The following is a 26,055-nucleotide window of genomic DNA, read 5'->3' as shown; positions in this document are numbered from 1 at the left end:
AAAATAAAATCCCCAATCACTACTTCCCCTTGTCAGAATTCTGGTTTAGTAGGATAAGAGAAAGCTCCCAGTATACTGCAAGTGTGCTAGAATCCTATGATCCTGATGTATGTGGCAAGGGAGAAGCATTTTATTATCTTAGTGCATTACCTACCCACCAAAGCAATCCATGACGCCATTTTATAAGGAGATCCATGGAAGGAAGAGAGTCAACTTTGGCTTCCCACTAACTAAATGATCCCAGTGAAATCTCTCTAATTGCAACAAGCTGAGTTATGAATTGATGTGTCTACTAAGATTTCTCTTGTTCAATGATACTGATGAGTCTCTATTTGTTTTTACTTGCTACTCATGGACAACTTGTGCACCATAGAAACAGAGATACCAGACATAGGTAAGCAAATAACACAGGCAGCTGCCTAATGATCCTCTTACTTAAGAAACCATCTTCGAATAATGTGCAAGTAGGGAATGTTTGCTCCTTAAATAAGGTTAAAGAAATAGTATGAAAGTGAGTTTGAAAATTATGTGCAGGTAAGTATTCCAAAAAAGAAGGACACTCAGAAAAGAAGATAAGTGAGAGATGGCAGTTCAGTATATCAAGAGAAAGTAAGTCCAAAAGTCTCATTATGTTTCCCTAAGGTGATATCACAAATGAGTACATAAGTTCAAATCATTTTAATGTTTTTAAGTTGCAAGTGTTTTCTCCCAAGTCTCAAAAATATAGTTGTCAATTATATTAAGAACAGTGACCATAATGACCTTGGTTTTTTAACTGAGAGTTGCTTTTTTGCATTTGATAACTTTCTTTAGTAGCATCTTTTTTCCTTTGATATGACCAAATGGGTTCTATTTTCTCTCACCAAAAGAAGTAATTGAAAAGCTCCAAACTGACCATTTACTGACATTGCCACATAGCACTGAAATTAGTGATGAGGATTTTGATTCAACTCATTTATGTATTGCACCTGTCATAACTGTTCAAACTTTCTGAAATTTCAAAAGAGAACATTGAATTTGTTCATTTCCAAGTGCCAGTTGTCATCAAAATAGCACTAGTAGGGTATGGAATATGGATTGTGTTTGAGATGCTTCTTCCCAAACGCTGGTGAACAAAATCAGCCTTGCAACTTTGGCATAGCTGATTCTTTAAGCAAATTCAGTTGGTTGCCAATTTACTTACTGGTGAACTGCTGTATGTTAAAATTATAAGTGTTAATTCTCCATTTAACAATTCATGTGATTTTAAGTATTATGAATGAAGTGATCACCGCTAACTTGAAGATCAATAGTTTGGGAATAAAACTAACCCATAGGTGACACAGTAGGTCTAACACTTAGATTGCAAAAGAAATCCTCATATCTGTCCAACCGATATGCATTTATTCACAGCGGGGTAAACAAACAGGAATGTAGTGCAGCAAGTTTGCATGTTTTCAGAAAGCACAAAGAAACCATTGTCAATGGAGTTAAAGTGTACTTGGGAAATGGCATGAAATGACAAGGAAATTGCATATCAATACAGAGTATGTTTCTGTCAAGAAAATAACATTAATCAAATTTGAATTTGTTATGTTGGGCTACTCCCTTTTCTGAATGTCAGTATATAAAGATAAAGAACAGTCTTTATGAAGAAAATATGACAAGTTACTTAGGAAAAGGTTAGAACACTGGTTGTCTTTTCCACTTTCAGATCAAGAGTATTCTGTTGGCATGTCACACACACAGCCACATGTGACCTAATCTAATCTTAATAAGGCCACAGAACTGTTAGTAACCTTGGGCAAGCCCCTTATGGTTCTAGGCTTCCCCAGCTGAAATTTGAGGTGAATACTAATTCTAACTTAGCTTACAGGCACATTGGAGATATTCAATAATGAATGAATGTAATGCATTCCAAAGTACTTTTGTGTGGATAACATTTCTCTTTGAAAAATAGCCCATGGACCCTACCTAAACAAAGCATGATTAATCTGGATCCGTTGGAACTGCACAAATTGGCTACCAAAGTATTAAAGGTTATTTCCAGGAAAGGTTGCAACCCATCCTTTACTCTAAGAAAATATAAGTATGTTGGAGAAATATTATTCTGAAGGTAAAAAATATGAACTAAATACATAAAATGTCTTCCTCAACCACCTATCTGAAAAGTCTTTGCTGCAGAGATGATTTTCTGGTAAAGCTTCCAAATTAATTTTGGAATCGGGTGGTGCCCTTTACAATTTATGTACAGCAGCTGACATGGTGGTTCCAGGGTTGAAAGACATCCCTGAGTTATCTTCCTCAAAGAAGGTAACTAGAAAAAACAACCAACTATTCCAATTGCATCCAATTTTCTTCCAGTACAAGACTATAAACTGAGATTCAAAATTACCATTTGCAAACTTTATGATTATTAGCATACATAAATATGTTTAAAGGGTGATTGAAATGGCACCAATGAATACTCCCAGTAAGAGAGGATGTGCATTTGGACTAGTGACAGCACAAATGAAGGGAACATACTGCAGAAGAAGTTAGAAAGTAGAAGGTGACAAGAACATAATGCTCCATACATGTGAGAAATGGTAGAAAGGAGTTGGAAAGGAATGATATCTTGCTTCTGGCATAGACAAGTAGGTACAAAGAAGAGTTCTCCACACTAAACATATTAGAAATAAACAGGAAATAGTTGTTCTCCTGCTAATTATCACAGTGTATTAGACTGGGCGACACTGATATCTAAGCAAGCCATGTAATTTGTATGTATTCTCCCTAAGCATTATGCAAATAATCAAATGCAGAGATTTAGAGAAAAATTCCTTCATGGGAAGCTGCCTGGGTTAAGACACTGAAAGCATGTGAGAATAGATGAAGTAAAAAGGGTTAGTATACTGCATAAAAAATTAGAATATCTCTAACTATGGGAGTAAGTTATCAGAATAATTATGAAGACACTATGTATAAAATAGATACAACTTCAAAAACACCTTCTATGAGACAGACAACAGATGTGAATCTATGTACACAACCATGTGACTATGTATGGTGGTTAATTTTGTCAACATGACACAAAGTGGAGTCACTGGGGTAGAGGTAACCTCAACTAAGAAATTGCCTCCATCAGATTGGCCCATAAGCATATCTGTGGGGTATTGTCATGATTTCTGATTGATGTGGGTGGGGCCATCCCATTATGAGCAGTGTTACCCTTAGGCAGGTAATCCAGAGTAGTATGAGAAGTCAGGCCTAGTAATACATGGAGAGAAAGCCAGTAAGCAGCATTCTTTCATGGTTTTTTATTCAGTTCCTGATCCTGTTTCCTGCCTTGGGTTCCCACCTTGGTTTCACTAAATGGTGAATAAACTCATTCTTCCCCAGATGTGACTTGCTCGTGATATTTATCATGACAACAACAAAAAAAACTAGGATGCCATGATTATACTTTAGAAACATTAAATTTCACCAGTTTCTGACAGAAGGAAAAGTTTGTTAGAGAAGTGTTGGTCAGTTCAAAGGGGGAATTTGGAAATTTAACGGTGTATCTCTGACACAGCCCTCTAAGATCAACAGTCCTCTAGCTTGAAACATGCTCTTTGATTGACAACAGGCACCTACAAAGATGTCAGTGTCACCAAGGAAGGCAAAAAGATGAAAAGAAGAGTAGGCTTGTGAGAGATGGGGAAGGAAGTGAGTGTCAGGTGACAGTGACTCAGCAATCATCCGGCTGGTGATTGGATAATGGAATATGAAAAGTGTCTTTTGGCAGATTTTTTCCCTTTTGTTTCTTTCTACTCTCAATGGACAATGTGTGTCTATATGTTAAACAAGAGGACTCTTGGTGTGCATGTTGAACAAATTACTTTCAATTATTTACTTTTTCCTCTTTCCTAGCACAAGCCCTGCACACAAGTACTATCTGGCTATGGACCCTATGTCTGAATCACTCTACCTATCAGACACTAATACTCGAAAAGTCTACAAACTGAAGTCACTTGTGGAAACAAAAGATCTGTCTAAGAATTTTGACGTGGTTGCAGGGACAGGTGATCAGTGCCTTCCTTTTGATCAGAGTCACTGCGGAGATGGTGGGAAAGCCTCAGAAGCATCACTGAACAGCCCTCGAGGTAAGAAAAACAAAATTCTATTCCTTAATTGACTACAGATTTTGTTTGACTTCACTGAATTTAAATCTATTGTCTTCCTGTACTCTATCTCGACATTCTGCCTCTCGTAGACAATTTTCCACAGTCTATCACAGAAGATAGGTACATAAAGACAAACTTTTAGATGACATGCATGATTGTTTGATCATGATTGTTATCAAAAGATTGGTATGCTTTTATTGTGTTTAACAAATAACTATTGCCCGAGGCCATTGAAATGCTCTAGGATAAAATATTCCAATTATTTTGCCTTTAGTGGGAGCTTAACCTTATTTTAAAACTCACTTCCCTATCTTGTAGAATCAACCTTTACCTCAATTGGCTGGAATTTAATGAACAAGTCTGTGCCTCACAATTAACTTCATAATTTTATAGTATTCAATCATATGTCCACCTTAGACTTATAAATTTATAGGTGGTCTATCATCATATATCATCCATCTCATGTCCTTACTTATTCAGACTTTGTTCTTTCAACTAAGGTTTTATGCATGCATGTGTGCATATTTATTTTAGTGAGTTTTACAAAGCATTCATTTCACTGGATTTCATAAAACCAGCACTAAGTATTAAACATACTACACCTTTGTTGCAAAAAAAAATACAAAAAGAAGAGTGAAATGTTTTTAATTAAAATCAGCATACATTTACCACATATAGAAAATTACCATTAACATTATACCATTTATTCTTTTTTCATGTGCAGCATATGTTTTAATTCTAGAAGAACAGATTCATAGTATATATTGTCATTCTGTAACCTGCTTTTCACATTTAATGTATTATAAATATCTTTCCATGTCAATAAATACTGTAAGGCCAATGTATTTAATCTGTTAAGAAGTCACTTAGTATTTCAAATATTAAGAGGTTATTCTATAGCCATTTGACATTTGCCATACTGGAATTAAATTCCAACTGCTTTGGTAGTTCAAAGTCTTCAGGTTCTTCAATTGCTGTGTCTCTAGTAAAGCCCTTCTGGCCAACTCCAGTCCATTAAACCTGAATTTCTTAAGCAGTATCTACGTGATGCAATTAACACAGAATTATATTTTGTCTTCTTTTGCTTCCCAGTTCCTTCATGAATAGAAAGACTTTTTCTATAGACCTTTGCAAAGTGAAACTACATCTAATATTTTATAACTTTACCCATCTACCTACCAATACTGAGCACGATGTAGAATCCATCAAATGTATTTATTTTATAATTGGTCAATTAAATAACTCTTATTTATGCCAGGTATTCCCTAAGGGAATGTAAATCTCCTAAATATTGTAATAAAGTGTTTCTTCTTCTCTGTATCCACATAGTGGGCCCACAATAAATATTCAAGGAGTAAATGAATAACTCAGGTGCAACATATAATCAGCTCATCTTTCAAGGAAATATATAAGGTTGGGTCTTACCTTTTATACAGATTTAAAACTCTTGTGGGTATTATAAAGATTTCTGCATAAGTAATAAGGAGGAATCAGGCTTATATTGTGCCTGAAATTGACATCCCTCTGAGTTGCTGCTAGTCTGAAAACCACTCATCTCGCCTACCACATTCAACCTGCCACACAGAGAATGACTATCTCTGCTTGTCCAAATAAAGCAAAGAATTGATGTGGTATACGGTTTTCTGCTTGTAAAGAAGCAATAAGAGCCCTGATGAGCAGGATTTGCGTGAACTCTTGAAGTATCAGTAATTAGAGTGCCAAAATTTATACATCTATTAAAGCTGATCTCAAACTCAGTTTTTCTTCTTGTCATATCCAGTAGTATGCTTTCTTTCATCTTGATGAACTCATCTTTCATTACATGAGTGGCCTTTACCATTGGAGCACATCAAGGTCAGACAGACAGCTGATTATCTGAACTCATCTGAACAACTTTCACATACTGTTTCTGAAGCCAATGTTTTCAATATTTGTCCAGATCCAATGAGTGAAATAGAATACTTAAAAAGAAGTGAAAGTTATGGTATATAAAATATAGGTACATAACACACCCCTTTGACTATGGAAACAATGTTTGATACCCTGATAATGATTTTATAAGTTTTATTAAGATTAGAAACAATCTTATTTTACATATCAATCCCAGGTTCCTCTCTCTCTCATCCTCCAATAACCCCCACCAATCCCCCATGCCATCCCTCATCCACTCCCAAGGAGGGTGAGGCCTTCCATGAGAGATCATCAAAGTCTGTCAAGTCATTTGGGGCAGGGCCTAGGCCCTCGCTCATGTATCTAAGCTAAGAGAGTATCCCTCCATGGGGAATGGGCTCCTGAAATTCATTCGTGCACTAGGGTTAAATACTGGTTCCACTGCCAGAGGCGCCAGAGGCTGCCCAGGCCTCCTAACTGACACCCACGTTCAGGCGGCCTAGTTCGATCCTATGTTGGTTATCCAGCTGTCAGACTGGAGTCCATAAGCTCCCACTCACTCAGGTCAGCTGTTTCTGTGGGTTTCCCAAGCATGGTCTTGACCCCTTTGCTCATCACTCCTCCCTCTCTACAACTGAATTCCAGGACTTCAGCTCAGTACTTAGCTGTGAATCTCTGTTTCTGTTTCCATCAGCCACAGGATGAAGGCTCTAGGATGGCATTTAAAGTAGTCATCATTCTCATTATAGGGGAAGGGCATTTAAGGTAGTTTCTCCACTATTGCTTATATTGTTAGTTGGGGTAATCCTTGTTGATCTCTGGACATTTCCCTAGTGCCAGATTTCTCTTTAAACCTATAATGCATCCCTCTATTAAGGCATCTCTTTTCTTGCTATCCTCTATTCATCCCCCAACTCAATCCCTGACAGTGATTTTTAAAATCACTTAGATTGTGGAACTTTGGTGCACTCATAAGTCACCTTGAACATACTGGGGAGAAACTCAAGTGCCCAACTGCAACTCCTGTCTCCATGATACCTGAAGAGCACTCATCCTTGTCACTAAATCTCAAATGAGAGTCTTATATGGAATGCTATGGGACAATTTTATAGACTTCTGTAGAAGGAAAATTCATGCAAGAAATCATGAAATTACAGTGTGCAAATTGGGAAAAGAGTATGACTAATTGGTAATTTCATCCTTGACGTTTTCCTGCAGATTCTTTGTCTCTCAAGAAAATGTAATTTGTTTGTAGTTTTGCTTTACAATTGTCTGTCATGTGCACCAGCTCCTTCTTGCCACTCCCTTGGAAAACATCAACTGTTTAATGGATTGCTTTAAATAGAGACTTGATTTTTGTCCTCTTACACAGAAGCTCATAAAGAAAAGCTGCAGATCGTTAGAAAATGTAAATGTACATCTGGGGAGTACCATTTCTAGGTTGGGAAAGAAAGCTTGCTCTAAGATGAAAGGTCTCAACCCCAGCAGGGTTGGCATATCAGATATACTGTATGTCAGATATTTACATTACAATTCATAACAGTAACAGTAGTTGTTATTAAGTAACAACAAAACTAATTTATGGTTGGGGTCATCACAACATGAGGAACTGTATTAAAGGGTCTCACTCAGCATTACGAAGGGTGACAACCACTGTCTAGACCATCAACAAGAGGAACTGTCTTAAAGGGGCACAGTATCAGGAAGGTTGACAACCATTGTGTAGAACATCAACATGAGGAACTGTATTAAAGGGGCACAACATTAGGAAGACTGAGAACCACTACTCTAATAACTTAACGAGCAACATACTGCAATTTTGGGCAGACTTCCCAACATGTCCTTAACTGCTGAAGGTATGCTAGGAAATGCTGATTAGCAAGGCAGTTCATTAATTTTCTGAACCTATTCTAAAGCTAAGTTGAAAAATAATGTGTTTGAGATCCTTTGTCCTATAAAGTTGGAGTAAATTATTAAATCCTATCAAAGTTCAGAGATCAGTAGCTGTGTTGTGTTTCACTTTGGTTTGTTCATTTATTTGTGTTTGTGAGAAATGGCAGCCAACTGAGAATTCCAGGCAAGAAAGCCTGAATTTTCTTGATTTATCCATATAATATCCATGTTTTCCTTGAATGGCTGTACGAGTCACTATACCTTACAAAGGTTGTCTTTTCCTAAACACTAAAGTAGACAATAGTGTCATCAACTACTTTTGAGACAGCATGAGTTTTAACCCAAGATCAGGAAATTCCTCTCATGTAAGTTGAAGAGCTCAGGATGGTCTCCTTTTAGATTCTAATGGATTATAGTAAACATTGCTATAGCATGCTGAGTGCCTACTGTGTGCTGTTCAGTCTAGAAGATATTTTCTACACACTATCTCTGATCTTCACAGAAATGCACTTGTTTGTAAAGTGCTATGAGTCCCATTGTGCAAGAGGAAACAGAAACTCAGATAGGGCAAGAGATTTGTAGGGATACAGGTACCAATACCAGAACTCAAACCAAGTTAACCTCATGTATAAAACATCTTCTATGAAAAGACAAAAACATAGAATAATACTATCCCACACTCCACATCACTGTACTAAATTCAGAATCTCTGAGGATGATAGAAATTTTGAAAGTACTTTGTAATCCTGTGACATGCATTCAGTGGTCAGGGTTCCTTTTCCTGTTACAACATTCTCTCCAATTTTTTCACATAGTCTGTAAATGAAATTATTCAAATAAATCTCCAGGAAACTTTGTCACATCTCTTTGAAAGATTCTGCAACTAGGAACTTCACCAAATTTTCCTTAAGGGACCAAGTCAGGAAATCTTCATTTTATTAAATGTCCTGACTGCAGTAGTAACTACAAATTTTGTTTGAAAGAAAGAATGGGAGCATCCTCAAATAGAATTTTATACGCTAGTCCCTGGGCTCTTCTCCTGGGAAGAAACCTTTATCTCTTCCAATGTGGTATACTTTGATTTGAATCCCAATAAAAAGAAACATTTGTCATTTTCCTCATCAATACTTCGATGGGTTTAGCAACGAAGTTGAAGGAGCACCATTCCCCAGCATTGTATATGAGTTTGAATTGACTTTGAAAGATGCTTTTAAAGCAGGCATGGTTGATGTTGTTGAAACTTAGGTTCCATTTATTATTTTTACTGCAACTTTCTTTAATTCTACAGAGAACTCAAACTAATGAGTCATGTAATAGATGACCAAGTACTTAAGCAGAATGTGAAATGGTACTAGGTGGGGTTATAAAACAAAATTTGTGACAAGCTGAATGCACTTGTGTTTTTCCAAGTAGATACATAGGGTGAAGGATTGACAGGACAGTCTAAAATTAATCAATGACTTAATATGGTTTTCTGTGACCTCACCACAGATTATATCTCTATTTGCAAGTGTGTCTTTAAATAAATTGACCTCAGAAGCCAGCAGGGCTTAGGCACTATCAGTTGACTGCAAACAGGTTTTCCATGAAAGAGAAATAATTCTTAAGTCTTTACACCTTTAAAAGGTGACTTGAAGGTATTCATTAAACTAGCTACATGATTCCCTTTAACTTTATGGGGGAATTATGGAATATGGATAATATTAAAGCTAGAGACAAACAATCATTTTTGTCCCTTCCTAAATCTAGTTGAGGTACATTCCTAAGATCTACTCTTTCCTTGGCATCTGCATACTACTCCCAAATACTGTATTTGTGATTAATGAAAAGATGATAAGACAACAATTAGTGATATCTTGGTGGCATCAGTGGTGTCTATAAAGAAGGGAACATAGTAGAGAAACAGGAAATGATTTGGATGTTGCAGTGCAGTGAGGGCAGTAATGATTTCCCTATATTCCTTTAGTATACTATATGACTTTTTAAATTTTAAATTAGAAACAAGCTTGCTTCACATGTCAATCCCAGCTCTCTCTCCCTCCCCTCCTCCCCCACACCACCATCAATCCTCCAACTCTCCTTACCCCCAAATCCCCACTCCGCTCCCCTGGGGAGTCTCTCATTTCATCCAGGGCAGGGCCTAGTCCCTCTCTCGTGTGTTCAGACTGAGAGGGCATCCGTTCAGTGTGGGAGGGGCACCCAAAGTCAATTTGTATGCCAGGGATAAATACTGATCTACTACCCAAGGCCCCAGAGATTGCCTAGGCCTCCTCACTGACACCCATATTCAGGGGGTCTGGATCAGTCCCATGCTGGCCTATCAGCCATCAGTCTGGGGTCCAAGAGCTCCCGCTTGTTCAGGTCAGCAGTTTCTGTGGGTTTCTCCAGCCTGGTCTTAACCCTTTGCTACTCACTCATCTCTCTCTGCAACTGGGTTCCAGGAGTTGGGCTCAGTGCTTAGATGTGGGTGTCTGCCTCTGATTGCATCAGCTACTGGATGAAGGCTCTAGGATGGCATATAAGGTAATCATCATTCTCATTATAGGGGAAGGGCATTTAAGGTACTCTCTCCACTATTGCTTGGATTGTTAGTTGGTGTCATCCTTGTAGATCTCTGATAATTTCCCTCGGGGCAGATTTCTCTTTAAAACTATAATGGTGCTCTCTATTATGGTATCTCTTATCTTACTCTCCTCTGTTCTTCCCCTTACTCAAACTTCCTGCTCCCTCATGTCCTCCTACCCCTTCCTCTTCTCCCCTTCTCTTTCTCCTAGTTCCCTCTCCCCTCTACCCATGCTCCCAATTTGCTAAGGAGATAGTGTCTCTTTCCAGTTCTCCGGAGGACCATGTATGTCTCTCTTACAGTCCCCCCTGTTTCCTAGCTTTTCTGGCAGTGTGGATTGTAGGCTAGTAATCCTTTCATCTCTAAAAGCCATGTATAAGTTAGTGCATACCACGTTTGTCTTTTTGTTACTGGATTATCTCACTCAGGATGATTTCTTCTAGTGCCATCCATTTGCCTACCAATTTCAATATTCCATTGGTTTTTTCCACTGATTAATACTCCATTATGTAAATCTACCACATTTTCTCTATCCATTCTTCAGTTGAGGGGCATTTAGATTGCTTCCAGGTTTTGACTATAACAAATAATGCTGCTATGAACACATCTAAACAGATGTCCTTGTTGTATGAATGTGTATCTTTTGTGTGTATGCCTAAGAATAAAATTGCTGGATCTTGTGGTGGACTGATTCCTATTTTCCTTGGGAATCTCCATACTGATTTCCAAAGAGGCTGTATTAATTGGCACTCCCACCATCAGTGGAGGAGTGTTCCCCTTTCTCCACATCCTCTCAAGCATAAACTATCATTGGTGTTTTTGATTTTAGCCATTCTGACAGGAGTAAGATGGTGTCTCAGAGTTGCTTTGATTTGCATTTCCCTAATGGCTTAGGATGCTTAGCACTTTCTTAAATGTCTATCAGCCATTTTAAACTCCTCTATTGAGAATTTTCTATTTAGTTCTGTACCCCACTTTTTAACTGGATCCTTTGGTGTTTTGGAGACTTGCATCTTGAGTTCTTTGTAAATTTTGGAAATCAGCCCTCTGTCAGATGTGGGGTTAGTGAATATATTTTCCCATTCTGTGGACTGCTGTTTTGTCTTGTTGACTATGTCCTTTGCCTTACAGACACTTCTCAGTTTCAGGAGGTCCCATTTATTAATTGTCGATCTCAGTGTCTATGCTACTGGTGTTATATTCAGGAAGCGGTCTCCTGTATCAATTTGTTCAAGGGAGTCAGGGGAAGAACAGAGGAGAGCCAGATGAGAGATACCATAATAGAGGGAGTCATTATAGGTTTGAGGAGAGATCTGGCACTAATGAGATTACCAGAAATCTACAAGGATGACACCAACTGGCAAACTAAGCAATAATGGAGAGGCTACCTTAAATGCTCTTCACTGATAATGAGTTTGACGACTACCTTGTATGCCATCCTAGAGCCTTCATCCAGTGACTGATGGAAGCAGAGGCAGACACCCACAACTAAACCCTGAACTGAACTCCTGGAGTTGCAGAGAGGGGGGAGTGTTGAGCAAAGGGGCCAAGACCAGGCTGGTGAAACCCACAGAGAAAGTGGATCTGAAGAAGGGGGAGCTATTGGACCCCAGACTGATGTCTGAGAGGCCAGCATGGAACTGATCCAGACCCCCTAAATTTGGGTGTCAGCTAGGGGGCCTTGGCAAACTATGGGGCCTTGGGTAGTAGATCAGTATTTATCCCTGACATACAAATGGAATTTGGGAGCCCATACCACATGGAGAGATGCTCTCTCAGCCTGGACACATGGGGGAGGGCCTAGGCCCTGCCCTGGATGAAATGACAAACTCTGGAAATACCCCATGGAGGACTTCACCCTCCCTCAGGAGTGGAGTGAAGATTGGGTGAGGTGTTGGGGGGTTGTTGAGGGTGCAGGGGAGGAGGGGAGGGAGAAGGAGCTGGGATTGACATGTGAAGCAAGCTTGTTTCTAATTTAAATTTAAAAAGCTGGAGTCTCTGGTATAAAAAAAGACGGATGTTTCTGAATAAAATTACAGACACACCTCAGAATTAGTAAAACAAATGCTGTATTAAAGAGTCTAAAAAACAATCAGTGTTTTATTTTACAGTTAAAAATATTTCAGGGTAATAGCAGAAGCAAGGGAAGGAGTAAGAAGTCATTATCACATCCTATAGTCAGAAGATTTGAGCCAGGCAGTGGTGACATATGCCTTTAATCCCAGCACTAGGGAGGCAGATGCAGGCGAATATCTGTGAGTTCGAGGTCAGCCTGGTCTACAGTGTGAGTTCCAGGACAACTAGGACTGTTACACAAAGAAACCCTGTCTCAAAAAAATGATTTGAAACATGGATGGGGTCTTGAATAAGGGTGAGAACAACAGGATTGATGCCCATATGAACTCACAGAAACTGTTATAGCAGGCACAAGACCTGCATAGGTTCAACCCAGACAAAATCACAGCCCACAGAAGGGGGAGTAGATGCAAAATACCACTCCTCACCAGGAAGTTATTTGCAGTTAATAGCTGCTGGAAGAGAAGAAATCAGTTTTCTCTAATGCGCCCCATGATCTGGAGTAGTTGATCAACACAAAAGGCACTCCATGGTGTGTGTTGGGGGGAGGGTTCTGTGGGCTTTTTTTTCATTTTTTGTGGTTTAGGTAGTTTTTATCTTGATGGGAGTTTTTATTGTTTTGTTTTGAGAGAGAAAACATAAAGTTGGATGGATGAGAAAGTCGGGAGGATCTGGGAGGAGTTTGGGAAAGAGAAAGAATAAGATGAAAATGTAGGAAAATATTTTAGATAAAATGGGAATAAGAGGGAGAACAAAGACACAGCCCTAAGGTCAGGATAAGGGTAAGAGGAACAAGATTCACGAATCTCACATCTTTCCTAATGAAAATCAGAGAATTGAAATCAGGCATTGGGGTAAGAACACTTTGAGAGAATCACTTAAATAATATCTGCTTTCTAAATAATATCAGCAGTCAGTCACCTGTGGCCAAATTCCAGCTTGGTTGCACAGTTCTTCCTGTGCATTTTTTATCCAACATCCTTGTTAGGGTTAGCAGCAGCTTAGAAAAACTGTATTTGACAGTCTTAAACTTTAGGCAAAATACTTTTTTAACCCCTCAGTAATACTGTAATTTTTTCTTTTAGCCGCATGGTATTCTTCAGTGTTATTCATTAGTGGAAAAACTAGAAACCTAATAATTCACCAGTAATTTTTTTACACTTTTTATTATATATTTAAATTAGAAGCAAGCTTGCTTCCCATGTCAGTACTAGCTCCCTCTCCCTCCCCTCCATGTCTGTTCTTGCCCATCAGCCCTACCAGTCCCCCCAACCAATCCCTACTCCATTCCCCAGGGAGGGTGAGGCCCTCCTGGGGGATCTCTAGAGTCTGTCATTTCATTTGTTCTGGGAAGGGCCCAGGCCCTCCCCCAAGTGTCCAGATTGAGAGAGCATCCCTCATTGTGGGATGGGCACCCAAAGTCCATTTGATTTCACCAGTAATTTGATAGCATTTGGCCCATATGAATAAATATCATGCAGCCATTAAAAAGGTATAGAAGTCCATTTTACTAATAAACTAAGTTCTTAGTGGGCTAGAACTTGCAGGGGCTACTGCAGAGGACATTCAATACTTGTTATCCAGAAAGAGAGCTTAGCCAGGTTCTATGTGCACTTGCCCTAGTGTGTCTGCTAACAATGATCAAAAGAATAGAACCTTGATTTGTGTGAGCACACGTAACTTGAGGATTTTTCTGTTACAATTCAAAGGGCATAGGCTGTTGGTGAGTAAAAGGAAGACAGGGTAAGATAGGCTTGGTGTTGGCTAACTGCCTTTTCCTTGTCATTTGTTCTTGAGCTCTCCATTAAATTTTCATGTTTTATAAAGCCATGGACGCTTTAATAAATGATCTCTTCTGCATTTATTTTATTTTAACTACCATGAATTTATCAATTCTATGAAAATTATAATATTTTAGAGATCAAATATACTGATAACCACCCAGGTTCTAGACTCAAACTAAACAGATATGAACCCCAGATCCTTCACTCTTGGAAAAGTTGTCTAACTTTTCTAAGCTACAGATTCCTTAAAGTGAGAACACTAGTAGTGCCCACACAATTGATTTGTTCAATAGAGCACATAATAAAAATAAAAGCCCCTAATAAAAACTGCCTAATGAAATACCTTGAATGGAGTGTGTGCACAGTGAATATTGCCTGTAGTTCTGATCAGTATTGTGTTGTTACTAATAATGATTACAATAGTGGCCAACACACTGGATAGGTGACTTTGGAAAGAGGTATGCTGTGTATCCTAGGGAAAGATGAGGCCACAAAAGAATTAGGAGTCAAGACAAATTAGGATGCAGTTGTTGTGTGCTTTTGACTAAGTTCTGGTTCTCACCTGTGTTAAGTAATGCCCCAAAAGTCACCTGTAATCAAAACAATGCTTCTTTTATTCACCATAAAATTTATTCTGCATCAATTCTGTTCAGATGCGAACTTAGTGTTTAGAGAAGGGGATTATCTGGGACAGAACCACATTACTTCATCATTTAAACACTTCATACGAACCTTGAGGGTATGGATATGTTTAGATAGAAAAGATCACCTAAAGACAGCAGATAGGAGGTACTCAAAGCAACATGAAAAAACCTAGCGCTAGATATCTGGTAGAAAACCAGAACAGTGGGGAAATAAGAATGAAATAAAATCATCCGTTGGTATCCATAGAAGATGTTCAAGTTTCTTACATAAAATGGCATAGTATTTGAATGTGAGCTGTGTACATTCTTTCTTATCCTTTAAATCATCTCTAGATTGCTTACAATATCTGATACAATGCAAATGTTATGTAAATGGTTGTTATGTTGCATTGTTTAGGAAATGATAACAAGAAAAAAAACTCTGCAAGCATTCAGTGCAGATGAAAATTCTTAATATTTTCCATCCGTAGTTGGTTGGATCCGAGGGTGTAGAATCCACATATACAGGGAGGTGGCTGTACCGCATCCACACAGTATAGTACTGTCAAGAATGCAGCTTATATCTCCCTCCATTTAAAGACTGGAAGCACAGAGCTTTGATTCTCTTTTTATTTAAGATCACTATCCAAACTAATTTTACTTCTTTATCACAGCCACTCAGTGTCATGCATTTCCCATCTGTCCACTTAACAATCACCTCAGCTGATTTGAAAGAAGACACCCCAGCCAAAAACTAAAATAATGACAGGCATCACACACTAACAGGCTGCAAATCATTTAAACCATATTTTGAGTGGTGTATTATGGTAACCTATAAATAACTAATTGCGTAAAATTGCTTTCGTAGTTTCTAGATGGCAGCTTTAATTAAAAGCACCAGAGACATTTAGAAGTTTAGAAATGGATGGCATGTAATTTGCCCTTTTACCAACCATAAAATGGTAATTAAGGAATTTGATTCACTTCTTCCTATTAAAAGTTTTATGAGAATAGCAAGTCCCTTCTAAATACAGTTTCTCTTCAGCAGAAGGTAGTAAGTTTGCTTTATCAGTCTTCTCCAGCAGGGTAAGATGTTTTAATGCACAAATCCTTCAGGAGTTAATTAGGACATTTCCTTTCATGTAAAGTGTTTGTTTTTAAGGCTCCAAAACGTGAAAAAGTATTAGAGTTAAAACTTTGACCATAGCCCCGTATTCTTTCAAGATCAGAACAAGATGAACCTGTCATTCCCCGTTTGCCAAATGTATGGGGTTGAGCGTGAAATCAAAGAAACAGAAAGTCACTTCCTTATGACTCTAGCACAACTTGGCGATTTCTGGAGGAATCTTCTATCTACAGTACACTGATATTCCAGAGAATCTGAAATATTAACTCGACAGCAGAGGTAGCAATCATCAGATTTTTTTAGCTTCATTAATCTAGAAATGCTAGATAAACAGGTGTACAGAGTAAAACTCCAAGAACATAAAACAAACCAAGACATCTTTCAAAATCAGTGACTTTAACATCACCATGGGCTAAATCACATCTGAATATGGAGCGCCATAAAATTTATTTTTAGTTTGTAATTGAACAATTGATAGCATTTTTGGGCCACTTCATCCAAAGATTGCAGATGGCACATACAAGAAAGGCAGCTGTCGTTTTGGTTTTAAATCAAAGAAAACGGGGGTTTTACAAGTTATCTAAGCAAGCAACAAACTGGTAAAGTGGGGGTTGGTTTGAATTTCTCCTCTTCTGTTTTTCTCTCAGTGCCTCCCTGCAGCCCACAGTTTTTCTCCCCTCGATGCAAATCTGACTTTTCCTCCTCCTTCACACCACAGTAGCATCTCTTTTACTATGCTAAAGGAGAAGGGTACCATGAGAACAGTATTTCTTACTGATATTCTAGCAAATGGTGATAGAAAAGAAAACAGACCTACTGTTTATACTATTTATCATTTTCAGTATTTTCTGTGGAAAGTATGTATTCCCTTACTGTCTGCATCTAAGAGCTGGTTACTCCCCCCACATGTCCCCATACCTTATTAACCTCTGGGACATAATGAAAATACAAAATAACGTCCAGTGAAAAGTTCAAACCAGAAAGTAGCTCCAAGTGCATGCTGTTAAATCTGCAAAGATGTGAGTATAGTTTGTACTTATGACAGGAGAAGTTTTGAAGGAAGCATGTCTAAATATCTATGATCACTGCTACACAAGGAATTGTTGGTGATTTTGATTTTATTCTCTTTAAGTTTCTGAGTAGGGATGGAGATATAATGCTTTTTTCCTTACACGTACAGAGCTTTGGGGTCCAGCTACAACACCACAAAATGACAGAATTATACTGTTTTTATAAGTGAACAGAACACAAAGTATTGTATTTTAACTGATTAAGTGCTTAGCTATGAATTAAAACTCAGCTGTTGAGTGTGCACATATATACATACCCACAGTATTACATACACACAAATATGCACTATCTCGTCTTACAGCCTGATCTCTGGAGACACAGGTCTTTGTTTTCATGGATGACAGCTCTTCAGGAAAGAATATCACACTATAAAAAGTTGACAATTTGTTATTTCCATCCGAGCATTTGAAAGAACACCTCAAGACGGTGTCACACCATAAGTCAAGGAAGAAATGTAGATAAAAACTATTACAATCCTGGCAGCCTGATAGTAAAAATATTTAATTACATATATTTTAAAGTCTTATAAAGAACAAAATTTTTAAGTAACCCATAATATCATCATCAATCTAGCTAAGACTAATTGGTCTTGAAAGTTTGAACAGTAGAGAAATGTATGAAGAGAAACTTGCAGGCTTCTCAGCCCTCTAACAGTAAGCCATTGTAACAATTGGTTGCAATTCCATACAGTCCTACACATTTTTCCCTACACAAAGGATGCACACTAATATGATTGTTTCCTGCCTAGCAGGTATTTAACATAAATTTTAACTATTTTGTGTGTGCATTTCTCAAGCAATACATACAGCCATGTTCATGTCCAACCAGCACATGATATACAGATATACATATGTATGATGTTATGCATCAAACCCAAGTTCTCAGACATGTCAAACACAAACTCGGCTATGGAGTTCAATTACATTAAAAAATCTTTTTATTGTTTGAAAATTTCATACATGTAAATAACGCCTTTTGAACAAATCTGTCCCCCTATTCCTCTGCCTAAATAAATTTTGAATGTACAAAACTAATGCTACGTATTATTTGTAGATATATGGATATGCAAATGAATTTTAAAGTATGTAAGAATGATACCCAGTAACTTCAGAATAGTGATACTTCTAAGTAAAGAAGGAAGGGAGGTGGAAGACTTAAGTGGTGGTGATTTGCCTGTATCCATCATATTTTCTGTTTTCTGATGCAAGAGCAAAATAGTACTATATGCCTAATTTCAATAATAGGCATATGAGTGTCAGTAGTATTGTATTCTGACTTGTCTACCACTTGAAATGTTGCATAGTTTTAAAACATTTTGAATCACAAAGTAGATCGGAGAACAACTTGAAAATTTATACCTGACAATTCCATTTCAAAAAGTATTTTATTTTGTTTTGTTTTAAACAAGTCTTTTCTCTCTCAGTAGAAATAGTAGTAAGAATATTTAACACCATATGAGGTGCAGGTACATGAGAACATTTAAGAGTGTTGGCCTTGAAATAGGGTCTTTAGAGCACTTTCTGGTTACTGGTATTCATCTCGTATTTCCTGAACTTACTGTATTTAAGCCTCTCCCGTTAGCTGCAGGCTTACCAGCACTTTTCATACGTGGCCATACTCAGAATTGCCTAAATGGCTGACTGTGAACTTCCTGAAAAAAAGCATCAATGTAATGAGTCAACTTTATCATCAACCAAAGCCACTGTTTCCTTGGGAGCAAGTTCTGGCCCTGTTTACAGTTTCTCCCTGAGGAATCACAGGATTAACCACTCAAATGTGAGGTTATCTTCCAGCCTCAAATATCAAAGCCTAGCCAAGAAGCTCCAATGTTATTTGCTCCATTTTTCTTCCAGTTTCATTTACTGGCTATTCCATTTGGTTTTTCAAAATCTCGTTAAAGTGTGTAATGGATTTGGGGGAAAGGAAGGTGGGGAGGTGGCCCAATTTTACCAGTATTTACTCCGGGAAGGCATCTGATTATAACAGTAATTTCCCTGAGTGGCCAAGAACCATTTCTCTTTTTGGAAGGCATCTCTAACCCAAGAAAATTAAAGCCATACTAACAGATTGACAAGTCTGCTTTGTCCCTCCCCAAGCCCTAATCTATCAGAATGGATTTTACCAACACTATTACCACTGTTTTCTTCTTTAGTCCTTTTTCTGTCATTGTGAGCAGAGTAAAATCAGAACTGCAGGAAAACTATTGCCCTGGCCCTACTTTAGGACTTAGTCTCACAAGGTGCTTTCTCACCTCTTCCAAAATAGTAAAATGGGCGTGAGGGACATGTCTAAGGAGAGTGAACAGAATAGGGACTGTGTTATATGATATAAAAGCTAAAGCTCATTAAGCAAGAAAATGTTTGTGAAATCACAGGTTAACATTCAATGCCCTCTTTTTTATTTTTAATGCTGGGCAGTATTTTATTTCCTAAGCATATCTGGTCCAGTTTTGACATTAAGACTTTATTCAAAGAAACAGTTTGAATGTTTACAGAATGCTATCCATATGTCACAGATGGCCCAAACCACCAGCTTGTGAGCTGGACATAGTTTGGTCTCCTCTTGTGGATGTCAGTTTGGAGGTCTGGTTAATCTATAGGGCCTCTGGTAGTGGATCAGTATTTATCCCTAGAACATGAATGAACTTCGGGAGCCCATTCCACATAGAGGGATACTCTGTCAGCCTAGACACACGGGGGAGGGTCTACGCCCTGCTCCAAAAGATATGACAGACTTTGACAATCCCCCATGGAAGGTCTCACACTCCCTGGGAATCAGAAAGGGGATGGAATAAGGGGTTGTGGGGGTCAGGGGAGGAGGTAAGAGAAAGGGAACTGGGATTGACATGTAAAACAAGCTTGTTTCTAATTTAAATTAAAAAAAGAAAAAAGCTGTTAGAAATATTTGGACAACTGAATTATGAAACCACAGCTGCTTCAAAATATCATATATGAAAATATTTCAATATGTCTGTTTCCTTTCATTATTTATAAGGCTTACTGATATTAATTGCTTTCTAGTATCGTAAATTATTCTATTCCTAATAAAGACCATTTATTCTATACACATATAAAGTCCTCCTTTATGGAGGAACTGTGCTAATGCCAGTTACACAAAGCCTCCTAATTATCAGACCAGAATCTGGAGATGCCATCATCTTAATTATACTGTCTATATATTTAACTGATATCAATAAAACGCTGATGTCGATAGCTCCACACTGCAATCATGAGGCTCCCACTGATTTTAACTACTTTGCTAAATCCACATCATCATTCCAATGTATCTTATTAGGGAAATATGCATCATATCTGAGTCTTCTATTAGGCTGAGCTTTTCAAACAGCAGATTCAAAAGTCTTCAAGAAAGTAAAAAGGCATGGCCCTGCCCTTGAGAAGACAGGGGTGACTCATTAAGTTATATGATATCAACATTAAATATTGCAAAGATTCAAGAAATGATTAATATTTTAGGACTGAAAGAAAGGAGGTAGGTAAAATGAGCCTGGAGGGGAAAGGCCAGAGTAATCTGAAAAGGGGACTGGACACAAGGATAAAGTAAAACTGAGAACTACATTCTAACCTTTATCCATAATAGGCTAAGTCAGCTGTAAAAGGAATTCAAACTACATAGCAAGGGGGCAGGGTAGAGTGATTGAGAATAAAAGTTAACTGTAAATGAGAAATGGATTGTTTAGCTCTTCCTGAGAGGAAATTGATTTGTTGCAAAGATCCTAATAACTATACAAGTAAAAATGTATTATTGTGTTTGTTTATTTGAATTGAAGTTTTGTGTAGCCCAGGCTGGCCTTGATTCTGCCTTGTAAGTGAACCTGGCCTTACACACCTGATCCTGCTGCCTCTACATTCAAGTGCTGGGAATCACAGACATGTGCTAGTAGGCCCAGGGTAAAATATGTTCTTAGGCCAGTCAGAAACCTATCACATTCTTAGTACCAATGTAGGCTTTAAATTAGTAAATTTATGTCATGTTATACCTCAACTTGAACCTGCATCCAATACCTTTTCTGATAGGATCAGAAGATTTCTAACATCCAAGGAAAACAAGAAAATACCTCTTTCAAAACATTTGCAAATATTGAAGTCAGTTTGTATATTGTAAATCATGTGGCTAGATGGGTGCTACACCTGGAAAGAAGACCAGGATTAGAACTCTAGAAAGAAGAAAGTGCATTGCAGTCAGAGAAAATGGTGCAGGCAAAACAATGGCGACTGAAAAGTGGGGTGTTTCAGAGATAACATAGACCGTTTTAACCGGAAGAATCATACAGGAAGCTGTCCAAACTGATCACTACTGTCAGCATGGAGCAGATGCTAACAGAATTACACACGGGGCTTCTGCCATCTAAGTCAAGCTATGTTGAAGTAGGTAATCATGTACTAGATAAAACACAGCATGACACCAGAAAGCTAACTGTTAATCACAACCATAAATAAATATTAACATCACTCGTGTTCACCTTTCGGAAAGATCTCACAGACAGGACAGCTGTTGTTTTATCTGGCATTTACAGTAATCTGCTGACACGGGCAGCTCAGCTATTATTCCTACCATTAGACAAAGAGGAAAAGATGAGCACCAGGAGCTTAGGTACATTGGTTCAAGTGACAGCCTCACAGCCTGACTTTCATCTTCCTCTCATATCGCTCATGAATACACCTGTGTGGTTCAATTTAGAGAATGAAAGGTATAGAGAAGGCATGGGGATGCCCAATCAAGATGAGACATGGGAAATGACAAGTGTCTAGCTGTTTTCAATACCTTTCTTCATAATCTTCTGATGCCCATGATTGTCAAACTTGTAGATCAGCTTGCCAATGAGGTGTGATGCACAGAGTTCTTCATGAAACTAAATATCCAGACTATCTTACTTAAGCACATGTGTCATATTTTCCTTTTGCTTAATTTTTTATAACTTTTATTTAACTTTTTACAGCTGTTACTCTCAGTTCCCTCTCCCTCCCCTCCTCCCCCTGCCCCACAATCCTCCCAACCCTCCACTCCACTCCATCCCCCCCCTCCACTCCCCAGGGAGGTTAAGGGCTTCCATGAAGGATTTTCAAGTCTGTCATATCATCCCGGGCAAAGCCTAGGTCCTCCCCCATGTGCTCAGGCTGTGAGAGCATCCCTCCATGTGGAATGGGCTCCCAGGGTCTATTTGTATGCCAGGAATAAATACTGATCTACTCTCTAAGGTTCCACAGATTGCCGAGGCCTCGTCTCTGACACCCAGGTTCGGTGGGGGGGGGGGGGTGTGGATCAGACTCATGCTGGCCTCTCAGTCATCAGTCTGGAGTCCATACGTTCCCCCTTGTTTAGGTCAGCTGCCTCTGTGGGTTTTGCCAGCCAGGTCTTCATTCCTTTGCTCATTACTCCTCTTTGAAACTGGGTTCCAGGAGTTCAGTTCAGTTTTTAGCTGTGTGTGTCTGCCTCTGCTTCTGCCACTGGATGAGGGTTCTGGGATGGCATATAAGGAGTCATCAATCTCATTATCAGGAAAGGGCATTTAAGGTAGCCTTAATGCCAGTTGGTATCATTCTTGTAGATCTGTGAAGATCTCATGAGTGCCAGATCTCTCCTCCAACTTATAAAGGCTCCCTCATTTATGGTATCTCTCATCCTTCTCTCCTCACTCTCTTCCTGCTCTCCCATGTCCTCCTCTCCCCTCCTCTTCTATCCCTCTCTTTCTCCCATCATCCTCTCCCCTCCTCTCTGCCCTGCTTCCAATCCAATTAGATCTCCTCCCATAACCCTTCTCTAGGTTACTATGCATAATAGGGTCCTCCCTGCTTCCCAGACTCTCTGGTGGTGGGATTATAGGCCTTTAAATTTATTATTTGTTTGTGTGTGTGTGTGTGTGTGTTTATTTGCACACACGCATGCCACAGCACACAAGCATATTTCACAGAGCACAGCACATTATGGGACTCATTTCTTTCTTTCCACCATATGGACCCCAGAGATCCATGTCAGATCATCATGACTGGCAGCAACTACTTTAATCAATGGAACCATCTTGCTAGCCCTCAACTGTCATATGCGTTTACATATGTGTGAAAGGGAAAATGAGACACAGCCCACATGTGTGTATTGTTGTTATAGTCACACATTGTTGATTGGGCTCAAACTGATCTTTAATGTCTCTTGAACTTTAGTTAAAGGATTGAAAAATTGTATGCACATAGGGCTCATTACTTTGTCTTACCTTTTGCAAATGTCTGTGTACTGCTTCGGACATAGTGAACTTCTCTTTAGGCATTAGCTCCATTCATACCAATGCATGGATGCTGAAGGAATTTTATATTGGCTTTCTGTGTTGTTTTACAGTGAAGTCTAAGCATGCATTCAAATAGTTATCCTAAAAAAACTTCATTCTTTGTTAGTTAGCCTACTTTTCTGAATAGTAAGCACTGTCAGCTTACTGCTCCATATCCTGCTTTTACTGATCATTTGGGCCAAGGTATTCTACTTACTTTGCTTTTTTATTAGAACATCTTGGTCATTCCCATACCTTGAGACTCATTTTCCCTAGAGTGAAACAACTGCAATTAGCTTTTTGCTGGTCCATTGGCAATAAATGAACTTTCCTACCTAAGGCTAATTGATCATATAAGGATCTTGGGAGGAACTTGTTTTCCTAGGATGGCATAAGCATTTCTTTAAAATGTATCTGAGTCTTCTTATATCTTAGCCTGTATAGACTAAGGCCCTTTTTAATCATAACCCAGATGAACCTTTTGAGCAAGAATTTTATCATAAAAATAAAGCAAGAAATGCACATCTCAATTTGGACTAGAATCATCTACTTACCCAAATATCTCTTGCATAAACACACAACATACACACAAACTTCTATAAAGCAATTGAAAATAATTACATCAATACTGGTGTTGAGTTTAATAGAAAAATGTTGATACCAGTACCACCCTTGGCCCTGAGTCTTCCTTAACCAATTGCACAGCATGGGGCTTCACTTACCTGATTATCTGTGTGAAAACTTTAGCCAGCCTATAAAATTGTGAAGGCTTTTACCTCAATAGTTCAATAGTACAGAATTTCTCCCAAGACAACAAAATTGTTTTCAACCACTACCTTGTCTCTGTGGTGAATCTAACATAGGGCACTATGCTGACAAATGTTACATAAGATTTTATAGACTTACATCTTCTACTATTTGTCAGTCCACTATATGAAGGCCTAAAATGTAGAAATATCACCTGGATGGAAGCCATTGTCTATGATTCTAAGTTTGAAAAAGTCACTTTCACAAGGAATAATGGCAATGATATTGTAATTATGATGCTATTTAGTGATACCATAATATTTTATTCTCTTCATAACTCTTGCCATGGCTCTTGCCACCTTCAGAATATTTTACTTTGTGTAATATGGAATATACAGACAAAGAAAACAAGACACCAAATGATAAAATGCCTTACACAAAGAGCCCTATGAGAAATATGCAGAAAACATATCATGAAAAAACAATCTCTAACCTTACCTTGGATCCAGTGTTCTCTCTGCTCTCTCACATGCAGTGACGCAAATTAGTGAGAAATCTTGAGCCATCTGTATCTCCTGACACAGTAAGTTAGAACAAGATTACAAGATCCAAACACAAAGCTCTGTCGACAGAGCAGAGTGGGCTTGTTGTATTGGAGCACGAAGCTATTCAGGATTGCAATCTCCATAGATCAAATTCATTTTCAGTTAATTTGAACTATGGTCTTTCATTTCTCTGTTCTTGCTTGTCAAACCCCCTTTTTTCATACTCAAATCATCACTAATTGATATGACTATATTTCTCTTAATGCTCTTTAGAGAAAGAGATTGTCATTGCTGCCTTCCTAAACTCATTTGAGAGACATTCATGTGTAGCTTTTGACCTCCTGGTATGCTTTATTTTATTGCAAGTTTAGATGTGCACCAATATGAACACATGGAAATTTAGTCTATAAAACTGCAGTATTTCTTGATCACTTATTATACTCAGGTATCCTGTATTTGTTAAAATATAAAAAATAAACCAGGAAACACATTTTTATTCTCAAGAAGCTTATTATATAAGCACATCATATTTGGAGAATTCACATTGAAAACACATAAATAAAATGATAGCTTCTGCAGTTTAGGAAACAGAGAGCTCATAGTAAATTAAAGTTTGCAGAGAAAGCTTCAAGAAAGAGAAGTGACTTAATTTCTTCATCTAAAATGATATTGCTATCTGCTACACAGGGTTATTATTAGTATTAAATGAGAATATATGTTTAAAGAATCCAGCACTGAACCTAGGAAAACATAATACACTCAGCAAATCGAAATGATCATTGTATACTGAACATCCTGTGTGGGTTTTCAATGTTGTTAGCCCAGGCTTCATAATAAATTCATCAGCAATTCAAAACACATCTTCAGATTCCAGGTTATAACTACTCTAATAAGATATCACTTAGGGGCATAATTTCCCCACTCCCGTGACATCCTCGACTTTCCTCAAACTAGTGCTTATATAATGGTGCTATGTTTACTTGATTTTTCTCCATAATCCCCACCACTTTCAGAGCCACTCAAAGCCAATGTCATGTCTTTCTTTTTACCATGCTATGCTTCCAGTACTTAGCACAATGTCTGACAGATAACAGGTGTAAAGTAAATGATGAACAAATAAATAAAATGGAAAACACATTGGTTCTTCCATCAGATTTTATGAAAATACTGGCTGGTGGAGATGGGCAGCCCTTCACTTTGCCTTACAACAAAGCTGAGGCTAAAGTTTTACTAGATGAAGAGAAAACAAAATGCTCCAAACTGGACTTGTCCATCTTTCTCAAAATCAAAATTCTTGGTCAATCTGTTGTTACTTGTGATAACTCTGAAGTGT

The 26,055-nt window shown here is 38.3% G+C and overlaps 1 protein-coding gene across 4 annotated transcripts in view; it reads left to right on the top strand.

The window, feature by feature from the left end:
• The window catches only part of Tenm1 (teneurin transmembrane protein 1), a 789,988-nt gene that overhangs the window by 685,937 nt on the left and 77,996 nt on the right, over window positions 1-26,055 (top strand). For all 4 annotated transcript variants that reach the window (XM_040744566.1, XM_040744568.1, XM_040744567.1 and 1 more), the window contains 2 exons: window positions 374-394; window positions 3,874-4,106. In XM_040744566.1, the coding sequence (XP_040600500.1) occupies window positions 374-394; window positions 3,874-4,106 (254 nt within the window). The remainder of the gene's footprint in view (window positions 1-373; window positions 395-3,873; window positions 4,107-26,055) is intronic.

Source organism: Mesocricetus auratus, unplaced genomic scaffold (assembly GCF_017639785.1).
Source record: "Mesocricetus auratus isolate SY011 unplaced genomic scaffold, BCM_Maur_2.0 Super-Scaffold_100003, whole genome shotgun sequence".
Taxonomy (NCBI): Eukaryota; Metazoa; Chordata; class Mammalia; order Rodentia; family Cricetidae; genus Mesocricetus; species Mesocricetus auratus.
Note: the sequence above shows the minus strand (reverse complement) of the source record. Positions and strands in the feature narration are given on the sequence as shown.